Source organism: Oncorhynchus tshawytscha, linkage group LG29 (genome assembly GCF_018296145.1).
Source record: "Oncorhynchus tshawytscha isolate Ot180627B linkage group LG29, Otsh_v2.0, whole genome shotgun sequence".
Lineage (NCBI taxonomy): Eukaryota > Metazoa > Chordata > Actinopteri > Salmoniformes > Salmonidae > Oncorhynchus > Oncorhynchus tshawytscha.
In genome coordinates this window covers 14,900,693-14,913,538 of record NC_056457.1, presented here as the reverse complement: position 1 = coordinate 14,913,538, position 12,846 = coordinate 14,900,693, and the positions used below count along the sequence as shown (strand labels likewise).

The following is a 12,846-nucleotide window of genomic DNA, read 5'->3' as shown; positions in this document are numbered from 1 at the left end:
TAATCACGTGGTTGTGTGTGTGTGTGTGTGTGTGTGTGGTTGCGTGCGTGCGTGAACATATCTAGAATGTTTGGGTTCAAGAGGTCACGATGATACAATTTGGACTAGAGGTCGACCGATTAATCGGAATGGCCGATTAATTAGGGCCGATTTCCATTTTTCATGACAATCGGTGAACGGCATTTTTGGACACCGATCATGGCCGATTACATTGCACTCCACGAGGAGACTGTGTGGCAGGCTGACTACCTGTTATGCGAGTGCAGCAAGGAGCCAGGGTAAGGTGCTGGCTAGCATTAAACATATCTTATAAAAAACAATCAATCTTAACATAATCACTAGTTAACTACACATGGTTGATGATATTACTAGTTTATCTAGCTTGTCCTGCGTAATCGATGCGGTGTCTGTTAATTTATCATTGAATCACAGCCTACTTCGCCAAACGGGTGATTTAACAAGCGCATTCGCGAAAAGAGCACTGTCGTTGCACCAATGTGTACCGAACCATAAACATCAACGCCTTTCTTAAAATCAATACACAAGTATATTTTTAAACCTGCATATTTAGTTAATATTGCCTGCTAATGCAAATGTATTTTAACTAGGGAAATTGTGTCACTTCTCTTGCAACAGAGTCAGGATATATGCAGCAGTTTGGGCCGCCTGGCTCGTTGCGAACTGTGTGAAGACTATTTATTCCTAACAAAAACAAGCCGACTTCACCAAATGGGGGATGATTTAACAAAAGCGCATTTGTGAAAAAAGCACAATCGTTGCACGAATGTACCTAACCATAAACATCAATACCCTTTTTAAAATCAATACACAGAAGTATATTTTATTAAACCTGCATATTTAGTTCAAATGAAATCCAGGTTAGCATGCAATATTAAACTGGGAAATTGTGTCACTTCTCTTGCGTTCATTGCACGCAGAGTCAGGGTATATGCAACAGTTTGGGCCGCCTGACTCGTTGCAAACTAATTTGCCAGAATTTTACGTAATTATGACATAACATTGAAGGCTGTGCAATGTAACAGGAATATTTAGACTTATGGATGCCACCCGTTAGATAAAATACGTATTTCACTGAAAGAATAAACGTTTTGTTTTCGAAATTATAGTTTCCGGATTTGACCATATTAATTTCCAAAGGCTCGTATTTCTGTGTGTTATTATGTTATAATTAAGTATATGATTTGATATTTGATAGAGCAGTCTGACTGAGCAGTGGTAGGCAGCAGCAGGCTCGTAAGCATTCATTTAAACAGCACTTTTGTGCGTTTGCCAGCAGCTCTTCACTGTGCTTCAAGCATTGAGCTGTTTATGACTTCAAGCCTATCAACTCCCGAGCTCGTTAGCGGGGTGCGCGCTAATAGCATTTCAATCGGTGACGTCACTCGCTCTGAGACCTTGAAGTCGTTTTTCCCCGCGGCTTTTGTGGAGCGATGTGTAATGATGCCTCAAGGGTAGCTGTTGTCGATGTGTTCCTGGTTCGACCCCAGGGAGGGGCGAGGAGAGGGACGGAGCTATACTGTTACACTGGCAATACTAAAGTGCCTATAAGAACATCCGATAGTCAAAGGTATATGAAATACAAATGGTATAGAGAGAAATAGTCCTATAATTCCTATAAAATCTACAACCTAAAACTTCTTACCTGGGAATATTGAAGACTCATGTTAAAAGGAACCACCAGCTTTCATATGTTCTCATGTTCTGAGCAAGGAACTTAAATGTTAGCTTTCTTACATGGCACATATTGCACTTTTACTTTCTTCTCCAACACTTTGTTTTTGCATTATTTAAACCAAATTGAACATGTTTGATTATTTATTTGAGGCTAAATTGATTTTATTGATGTATTAAATTAAGTTAAAATAAGTGTTCATTCAGTATTGTTGTAATTGTCATTATTACAAATAAATAAATAAATAAAATTGGCTGATTAATCAGTATCGGCGTTGAAAAAATCATAATCGGTCTACCTCTAATTTGGACCCTAATTATTGAAAGCCAATAGCTAATTGTTTACTTAATTTGATTTGCCATCCCTCTCTAGTCACATGGTTGTGAGTATAAGGAGGACAGAAAGTTGGGGTTCGCGTTTGTGTCATAAATGATCCAATGCGTTTTGACCCAATCATCCTTTAGTTTCAACAAGACATTGGCCCTCCCCTCCCCTATTGGTCAATCATTTGTCTAGTTCCCCCTCCTCAGTTTTGTCCACTTTTTCAGGATTGCAAAGAAAATGAATGCAAACAGTGGAGAGATCAATTCCTAGAGTGTCTTTGGGCCAATGGATCAGGTACAGAGTGAGAGAGACAGTTTGGATGAATGTAGCCTAGTGGTTAAGAGCGTTGGACCAGTAACTGGAAAGGTCGCTGGTTCAAATCCCTTAGCTGACTAGGTGAAGAATCTGTTGATGTCTGCTAAATGACTAAAATGTAAATGAATGGGAGAGTTATTAAATCATTCAACCACATCATGATTCCCAAAAACAGCCTTCAGAAACAACAGTGTGTTCAAAATGGTCCCCTATTTAGTGTAGTACTTTAGACCAGGACCACATACGGTATTGCACTACATAGGGAATATGGCGTCATTTGGGACACGGTCATAGTGAGTCACAGTCATTTTCAGAAGGTTGAAACAGCCACTTCAGTGGTCTCCTGCCTTTGGGGCACAAAGTGTTGAATTGATCCTTTCCACCCAAACACAAACATGCTGGCAGGCAGCCTGTACTGGACTCAAATACACATAATGAAAAGCCCAGAAAAGCCGTGCCTCATCTGCAGTTTCAGAGTGATAAAGTTAGATTAGTGTGCGCTGTGAGGGGGAACATAACTAAGTCCCCCAGAGAGGAGAGGAGAGTCACGGGAGAAAGACTTTGGAAAAGACTGGAGAGGAAATGAGGGGACTTTTTGACATAAGGACACTGTATATACAGTGGTTCATCAATGAAAGGTTTTGAGCTTCACGCCGTGACACGTTTGTGGTAGAGGGTGGAAAATTGCATCATTCCGTCACACTACCGCAAGGGAGAGTTAGAACGTTGATTAGGCTTTGGTTTCTATCTCTAAAAACAGAAAGTATTCTAAATAACAGACTGGCTTTATTTACCACAGTGTGGAAAGACTGATAGCCCCTCTATATAGAGTGAGTGTCTGAAACACAGAGTCCTTCTATGCTGATGTTAAGAAGAAACTGAATGAAAGAGAGTCCAGCGAGAATACAGAGGGGGAAAAAAAGGTTGCCCATATTTTCAATACATGAGCTATTTCATTTATTTGTTTTATTTATGAAATGTACTCGTTTATTTAGGAAATGTAATGTATTTGTTTAGGCTTGGCCTATTTAGTAGGCTATTTTGCAGCATAAAGCTATATTTGTCAGCATAAAGCTGAGTGACTCACTCATTCGTGGCTTTGGATCAAAATAAATAAGTACCGACATTCTTTCTGATCGTCTTTAATAAAGAAATGTTTTGACCGAGTTAATCTGTTCATGTTGTGTGTATGTGTTCAATTATATGTGACATTGTGGTTACAATGATGAATGTAAACCATCTGAATCAAATAAATCCTAATCATAATACAGTGATTTGGAAAGTATTTAGACCCCTTCACTTTATCCACATTTTGTTACATTCCAGCCTTATTCTAAAATGGGCTAATACCCACAATAACAAAGCGAAAACAGTTTTAATTTTAATTTTAGCAAATGTATTTTTTTTAAACAAAACAGAAATACCTGATTTACATAAGTATTCAGACACTTTACTGTGAGACTTTGCTGTGAGCTCAGGTGCAACCTGTTTCCATTGATTGTCCTTGAGATGTTTCTACAGCTTTATTGGAGTCTACCTCTGTTAAATTCAATTGATTGGACAGGATTTGGAAAGGCACACACCTGTCTATATAAGGTCCCAAAGTTGACAGTGCACGTCAGAGCAAAAACCAAGCCAGATTGAAGGAATTTTCCGTAGAACTCCGAGACAGGATTGTGTCGAGGCACAGATCTGGGGAAGAGTACCAAAAAATTCTGCAGCATTGAAGGTCCCCAAGAACACAGTGGATGCGTCATTCTTAAATGGAAAAATTTTGGAACCACCAAGACTTCCTAGAGCTGGCCGGCCGGACAAACTGAGCAATTGGGGGAGAAGGGTCTTGGTCAGGGAGGTGACCAGGATCACGATGGCCACTCTGACAGAGCTCCAGAGTTCCTCTGTGGAGATGGGAGAACCTTCCAGAAGGACAACCATCTTTGCAGCACTCCATCAATCAGGCCTTTATGGTAGCCAGTCCTCAGTAAAAGGCACATGACAACCCGCTTGGAGTTTGACGAAAAGCACCTAAAGACTCTCAGACCATGAGAAACAAAATTCTCTGGTCTGATGAAACCAAGATTGATCTCTTTGGCCTGAATGCCAAGCGTTACGGCGGGAGGAAACCTGGCACCATCCCTACGGGGAAGCATGGTGGTAGCAGCATCATGCTGTGGGAATGTTTTCCAGCGGCAGGGACTGGGAGACTAGTCAGGATCGAGGAAAAGATGAACAGAGCAAAGTACAGAGAGATCCTTGATGAAAACCTGCTCCAGAGTGCTCAGGACCTCAGACTGAGGTGAAGATTCACCTTCCAACAGGACAATGACCCAAAGCACACAGCCAAGACAACGCAGCAGTGGCTTCGGGACAAGTCTGAATGTCCTTGAGTGGCCCAGCCGGAGCCCGGACTTGAACCTGATTGAATATCTCTGAAGAGACCTCAAAATAGATGTGCAGTGACGCTCCCCATCCAGCCTGACAGAGCTTGAGAGGATCTGCAGCGAAGAATGGGAGAAACTCCCCAAATACAGTTGTACAACGCTTGTGGCGTCATACCCAAGAAAACTCAAGGCTGTAATTGCTAACAAAAGTGCTTCAACAAAGTACTGAGTAAAGTGTCTGAATACTTATGTAAATGTGATAATTCAGTTTTTTTTTTTTATTATACATTTGCAAACATTTCTAAAAACCTGTTTTTGCTTTGTCATTATGGGGTATTGTGGGTAGATTGATGAGAGCAAAACATTTTGGAAAAAGTCAAGGGGTCTGAATACTTTCCGAATACACTGTAAATAATCAGATGCGTGTTGCGAGCTGTCATTTTCCCTATTTTCTTTGCATCTCACCCTATTCCATGTATAGCGCGCTACTTTCATCCAGGGCCCATAGGGCCATTTGGGACGCACCCTATCTGGAGAGGGCCAGAATAAGCATCACTCCAGCTTAGCTACAACAGATTGGTTAATTGAGGTCCTCTAAGGCTAAGTCTATTTCAGGTGAATCCATGCTGATCAATGGGTTTTTAAGGATGACTGCATCACTGGTCTTCCATTGGCTAGCAGATTAGTGACTCATCATAGAGCTTCTGTTGGACAGCAGATGACTGAGCCATTATCACATTCATATTTGACAATATCCCATATGGTTCACAGACCCTCTTTTACAAAGGAAAACCAATGGACTGTTACAATAAATAGGTTGTCTACGGCCCTGTACACACACACAAACACACCTTTGATGTCCTTCCCGAAGCCCATGCCGGTCTGGACGTTCTGTCCCTCCCCCTTCTCCATCATAAAATCATCATCGCTGGACACGTCATCTACTGATGAGGTCATCTTCTTCTTCTTCTTCTTCTTGTGGCGTGGAGGCAGCTTCTTAGGGAAGGCAAACATGGGGAAGATGACCAGGAGCATGGCTATAGAGCACAGCAAGAACCCACTCCACCTGGGGACCAAAGGTAGACATAGATAGATATTGTTAGAACACATCAACACACACGCACACACATGAACACACCCTCTTACCAGTTGCCAACAAAGCGTGGGTCACTCTGGTCAATATGGACGACAGTTGTGGGGTCGACGTAGAAACCAATCAGAACTCCTCCTAACAGATATCCCGCTGCCGGCCCCAGGGCTCCCATCACATACATGACAGCTGGAAGAGAGAGACGAAGAAGGAAGAAGATTACTTCATTGCCCAATTGTACGCAGTTTGACTTTCACTTTATCTCTAAACCTCTGAAAAACACACATACAAACACAGGTTGGAGAGGTTGGAGCAGAGGGAGAATCAACCAATCACAACCTGGGATACTACAGAAATAGCCAACTACATGACATAATAGCTACAATGACCATAATCCATTGCGAGCATACTTGTCCGGTCTGTGTCTTTTATACAGAAGAATGCTTGATCAGAAGAATACTTGATCGATAGGAGAGCAGTTGCTTCACGAGGTATCTCTATCTGAAAATACATGATCTAAGTGGTTGCAAGTCGGTATTCCGCAGTCAAAAAAGTGTGCCTTATTTACTTTGAAGAACAACTAAAACAGTGATTTTGTCCGACAGCCTAGGCAGCAGCTCTACAGAGATGAGATGAGGACTTCCGGGTTAAGCGAGCAGAGTGTCAAGAAGCACCGCGGCTTGGCAAGTCATGTTTCGGGAAGACGCATGACTCTCGACCATCACCTCTCCTGAGTGGGTTGGGGAGTTGCCGTTGAGACAGGATTCTAACTACCAATTGGATATCACGAAATTGGGGAGAAAGCAATCTCGTCTGAGTGTGCCAAAGCGCAGAAAAACTGATGGATTGTTGAACACTTTTTTGGTTACTACATGATTCCATATGTATCATTTCATGGTTCTGATGTCTTCACTATTATTCTACAGTGTAGGAAATAGTCCAAATAAATAAAAACCCTTGAATAAGTAGGTGTCCAAACTTTTGACTGGTACTGTATGAACAGACAATCTGACAACACTCTGAATTTACGCTCAGATCGCACACACTGGATGCATTTACGAACACGCCCTTAGTTGTCTATCAAATATATTTAGCATTGATCAAATGGGCGGGCAGGCAGGCAAGCTCCCATTCAGTTGTCAAAATGTGGGTTTGGACAAGCATACATTGGCAGGCAAGCTGCAGAAGGACGTGCAGGCCAGTGCAATTTTGACAGCCAACTAGGTAAAACATTTGAGAGGGTTTATCTACTGTTCCCTCGATAGATTTTAGCTCATCTCGCTCCGGCTAGCATTAGTTGCTGACAAACTTGTTGATGTGCACGACTGAGGAAGAGAAAGCCTACCTGTTCATGGTTGTTTGATCAATAGGACTGTAAAGTTCCCAGATGTAAGAGGACTCCCGTGGTATTTACAACATTTGCAGATATCCATTGAGCTTTATTTTGCGGTTTTGGCGAAAGCGTTCTAATGATCTAAAGTTGCACTGTTGCTTCTGGCTGTAAACAAACACACAGTCCAGTTCAAAGTGAATGATGGCAGGCCCATATGGCAATTGGCTTATTTGCATAAAGGCCAATTGTAGCTCTGATTGGATATGGCGCAACGGTCTGCGTAGACTCCGGTACTGGACAAGACAGATGTTATTAGGTTTTATTTACTGCAGTGTCTATTAATTGTCAAAACGCACTGCCGCTTTCCCACTCTATATTGCCATAGTAATTTCACAAATGACTTACTATACGCCATTCCCAAACATTCTATGAATTTATGAAAAATTGAAAAAATCTATATAATATAACCTTTGTGTGACTAGGCAAGTCAGGTAATTCTTATTTACAATGACAGCCTAGGTACAGTGGGTTAACTGCCTTGTTCAGGGGCAGAACAACCGATTTGTCCCTTGTCAGCTCAGGGATTCAATCTAGCAACCTTTCAGTTACTGGCCCAACACTCTAACCACTAGGCTACATGCCCCCCCCCCAAAAAATGACCATATCTACTGAAAGTGTCATATTGTTCCTATGAACAGATTTGAATAAGATTTCACGTCACTAAAACGCTGTCAGTTCCACTTTACAAAATACGAGATAAGGGGGGTTGACATGACTGTGCATATGAGAGTTGTAACCATTTAGTCTCCACACGTTTTTCCATGTGCCCCTATTACAACTGTTAATGACACAGCTAGTAAAGTGGAGGGGTGGCAAGAAGAGGTGGAAGACAGGAGGAAAGAGAGAAAGCTGACCGGGAACCTGTAGGAGCTATTCATTAACCAAGGGGCTATTACTACAACCATCTAAAACAGCTGACCTGGAACCTGTGGAAGCTATTCATTAACCCAGGGAATATTAGTACAAACATCTATAACAGCTGACCTGGAACCTGTGGAAGCTATTCATTAATCCATGGTATATTACTACAACCATCTAACAGCTGATCTTACATCACAACAATACAAATGGCACCCTATTCAAATGGCACCCTATTCCCTACATAGTGCACTACTTTTGACAAGAGCCCTATGGACAGTAGTGCACTACATAGGGAATAGTCCCAACAACAACTAGATCAGCGGGGACTTCAAATGAAGCCCGGGGCATTCAGACCATCACCTCTTAGACAATACTGACCATTACCTTACAGGAGAGACGGGAAAACGTTTAACAACCTGGTGGATACACACACACACACGCGCACGCGCGCACGCACGCGGACATAGAGTAGCCTGGAAAGTCAAAACAGTTATGGACCTTAGTCAGGAGTGAGGACTTCTATAATTACACCTAGAACATTTCCTAAACTGCCCGCCAGGTGTGTGTGTGTATGTATATATATATATATATATATATATATACAAACACACATATATATATGTGTGTTTGTGTCCAGAAGCTTATCCAGTTTCCCAAGCTGAGTATTTAAATGATGTCGTCATCCACAGAGCCTGTAGATACAGCATCATTGGTCTGTTCACTGTGCGCCTGCTGTCCACCCCCCCCCACACACACACACACACAGACAGACTCAATAGAAACACGTGTGTGTTTCTTCCATGGCGGGGCCTTCAGCAGCGTCACCACCGTCTTATCAGGGGCTAATTAATTAAGAGCGAAATAAGTAAAATCTCTAAGAGGTCCAAGGGGATAAAGGGAGAGGGAAAATTATTCCTTAAAGCACAAAGAACCCATATGTAAAGCCTCTTATCTGCCTGCCACACACAGAGAGTGAGAGACAGAGAAAGAGAAAGACAAACAGAGAGCGACAGCGAGAGCCTTACTGAGAGAGACAAAGAGAGACAGCACGACAGAGAGAGAGTGACAGCGAGCGCGTTACTAAGAGAGAGCGAGAGAGAGAGAGTGCGAGATAGACAGAGAGCGACAGCGAGAGCATTACTGAGAGAGAGAGAGAGGCAGAGAGACAGAGAGAGAGACAGACAGAGAGAGAGAGACAGAGAGAGAGACAGAGAGAGAGAGAGAGAGAGAGAGGCAGAGAGAGGCAGAGAGAGGCAGAGAGACAGAGAGAGAGAGAGACAGACAGAGAGAGAAAGAGACAGAGAGAGAGACAGAGAGAGAGAGAGAGAGAGAGAGAGAGAGAGAGAGAGAGAGAGAGAGAGAGAGAGAGAGAGAGAGAGGCAGAGAGAGAGAGACAGAGAGAGAGAGAGACAGACAGAGAGAGAAAGAGAGAGAGAGAGAGAGAGAGAGAGAGAGAGAGAGAGAGAGAGAGAGAGAGAGAGAGAGAGCAGGATGTGTACCATTCCCTGGGCTAATAGAGCACAAACAGAAAAAAAGCCTCGCCAATTTACATATACATAAATCTCCACCATAGAGAACAAATTCCCCAACAGATGCTGGTTCACTTACACCTCTCTCCATATCAAATCAAATCACATAATTTCATATGCACAGAAAGCACCTTTCATAAAAGCCATATCGCTATCCAGACACAGTGAGTGGAGAGTCATTACTTTTTCATTGTATTGGGTGCATTGCAAATGCCATCCTATTCCTTTTGGACCCTGGTCCGAAGTAAGGCACTATATAGGGAATAGGGTGTCATTTGGGACGCAGACAAGTAGATAAAGACGGGTCCAGAATACTACATGAGACAGAGACAATGAAGAGGGTTTATTAGAGGTGTCAGGGACAGTTAGAGGTCTGCTTTTACGATCTCTACGATGATTAAAATATCCATTCATAAAAGGATATGAGAACAGGCGCAAGTGTGTGTGCGAGTGTCTGTTTGTCTTTGTGTTTGCATGTGTGTGTGTGTGTGTATGCATGTGTGTGAGTGTCTTTGCGTATGTGCGTGTGTCTTGTGTGTCTTGTGTGTGTGCGCGTCTGTCTTTATGTATGTGCGTCTTTGTGTGTATGTGTGCGTCTTTGTGTGTGTGTGTGTGTGTGTGTGTGTGTGTGTGGTTGTGCCTATGTGTTATCATACATTTGTGGTTCATGGTGTATTTCATCCTGTTAGAAGGAGACCAATAAATGTTAATGATATAGTTGCATAAGCTACGGTGCATGGAGATCCTGTACATCAGCCTGTCAGCGCATCGTCAGCATATCGTCAGTGTGTGTGAGAGACAGAGCTATGTACTGACACAGTGAGCATAGCCTTGCTATTGAGAGAGACAGAGTTATGTACAGACACAGTGAGCATAGCCTTGCTATTGAGAGAGACAGAGCTATGTACAGACAAAGTGAGCATAGCCTTGCTATTGAGAGAGAGACAGCTATGTACAGACACAGTGAGCATGGCCTTGCAATTGAGAGAGGCTGCCATTGGCAGACCTGGCTATCAAAAGAACAAAGAATATGTGCCCACTGTACACATTTTTTCCCATTTATTTTATTTATTTAACAAGGCAAGTCAGTTAAGAACAAACTCTTATTTACAATGACGACCTACACCGACCAAACCAGGACGACGCTGGGCCAATTGTGCACCGCCCTATGGGACTCAAAATCACGGACGGATGTGATACAGCTTGGATTCAAACCAGGGTGTCTGTAGTGACGCCTCAAGCACTGACATGCAGTGTCTTAGACCGCTGCACCACTCAGGAGCCCATTGAGGTGGAAACCGAGCTGCACTTCCTAACCTCCTTCTAAATGTATTAGAGACACATATTTCCCACAGATGACAAAGATTTTGAAAACAAATCCAACATTGTTAAACTCCAATATCTATTAGGTGAAATACCACAAAGTGCAGTCATAGCAGCAAGATTTGTGTCACGTTGCCATGTGAAAAGGGAGAGGAGCATAAACACTAGAATGCCAAGGGTGTGCAGAGAATGCCAAGAGTGTGCAGAGAATGCCAAGAGTGTACAAAGCGGTCATCAAGGCAAAGCGTGGCTACTTTGAAGAATTCCAAATATCAAATATATTTTGATTTGTTTAAAACATGATTCCATATGTGTTATTTCATAGTTTTGATGTCTTCCCTATTATTCTACAATGTAGAACATAGTCATATTAAAGAAAAAACCCTTGAATGAGTAGGTGTGTCCAAACTTTTGACTGGAACTGTACATACATACACACATATAGATACACAAAAATAAATACAAAATATCACAGCATACTATCCTTTCCCTCCAATACCCTCTCATATCCCCTGTTGGCCAAAATTCTTACTCCTGATCAATAGAAGGCAACTGTTCAAAAGGAAAAGTTCAGTACAACCTCTCAAAGTGTATAAAAAAAATCCAAGTGGTGAAAAGACATTAGGTCTTTCAACCAGGCTGATAAAATGGGAAGTTTGAAGGATTTCGAATTAAGCAAGATCTGCCGGCGAGCTATGAAGGAAGTTACAACGTCTGCTTTACTTTTAGTCAGACTAGGCAACAAAGATTGAACTCCAACTATATCTATCAAAGGACAAGGATGCAGGTCAATATCTAGAATTACAGAGTATTAAAAAAAGATGACCAATACTCAGCCAACTTAGAACATTCATATAACACATGGGTGTGGTCTGCTAGAGTGATTGAACATCTATCAAATGTGTCATGGGAGGAATTTACAACATTTGTCTTTGGTGTAGTGAATTTTCTGCAAGACCTTGAACTGAATTAAACTTAACCGAGCTCATGAGGATGTGGAGTTAACCCTAAGGACCTCCTCCCACCAGTAAGGTCATGTTCAAGTTCAATACTCCAGTCTGTCTTGATATTGTTTATTGGAGAGGGTTCAGAGGAAAGCATAACGTCATATAATCTAGAAATCAGACAAAATCTCTTCTAGCAACGTCTAGCAACGTCTTGGCAGGTAGTTGAGGAAAGATGGGCAAATGAGAGCGAACAAAGTTAAGGGCTTGAAAATAGCGGGAAATAATGAGCCAAATTACATTTAGCTATGAGATCATTAAAACTGGCAAACTTCCCAAACTAAATCTTTAAAACATACCAAACCTCTCTCTTGCCACAAAAAGCCTGGTGGCGTTTGGAGGGTAAGAATAGGTGGTTGATACAGATGGGGCCTAGAGGAGAAAGGGGCAGAAAGTCTAAAATGTTGACAAAATTTTCTCCAGATCTTCAAAGTAGAGAGCACAATGAGGTTTCCAGTATACTGCACTAACCCGGACGACGCTGGGCAAATCGTGCGCCGCCCCCGCCGTCTCTCGGTCACGGCCGGCTGCGACAGAGCCTGGACTCAAACCAGGATCTCTAGCGGCCACTGCCCCACTCGGGAGGCCCGGTTTCCAGTATACTTTGAAAGTCACAAGGACAGTGGGGCATAAGTAGGAGAATGATTGGCCTTAGTGTGCTTCTAATGAGCACCAGTTGGTACTTCTAGCATTTTACCAGACCATAATCCAATAGTAAAGCAGTATATTTGGAAGTGCCAAACCTTCATCTTGTCTCCTTCTTTGAAGTACTGCTCGGTGATTTGCCTGCCCAAATAAAATGACTGATGAGCCTATCCAACATGGCTAAAAAATATTTCAGCAGAAAGATCGAAAGACATTGAAAAAGGTATAGAAACCTAGGTAAAATGTTCATTTTAACAGATTGTATTCTGCCAGCTAAGGAGAGAGTCA

The 12,846-nt window shown here is 42.4% G+C and overlaps 1 protein-coding gene across 2 annotated transcripts in view; it reads right to left on the bottom strand.

Annotated features, from left to right (window-relative positions):
- Positions 1-12,846, bottom strand: part of LOC112245115 (solute carrier organic anion transporter family member 5A1) — a 109,530-nt gene that overhangs the window by 29,557 nt on the left and 67,127 nt on the right. For both annotated transcript variants that reach the window (XM_042308661.1, XM_024413091.2), the window contains exons 3-4: positions 5,860-5,992; positions 5,565-5,779 (exon numbers count right to left, since the gene is read on the bottom strand). In XM_042308661.1, the coding sequence (XP_042164595.1) occupies positions 5,565-5,779; positions 5,860-5,992 (348 nt within the window). The remainder of the gene's footprint in view (positions 1-5,564; positions 5,780-5,859; positions 5,993-12,846) is intronic.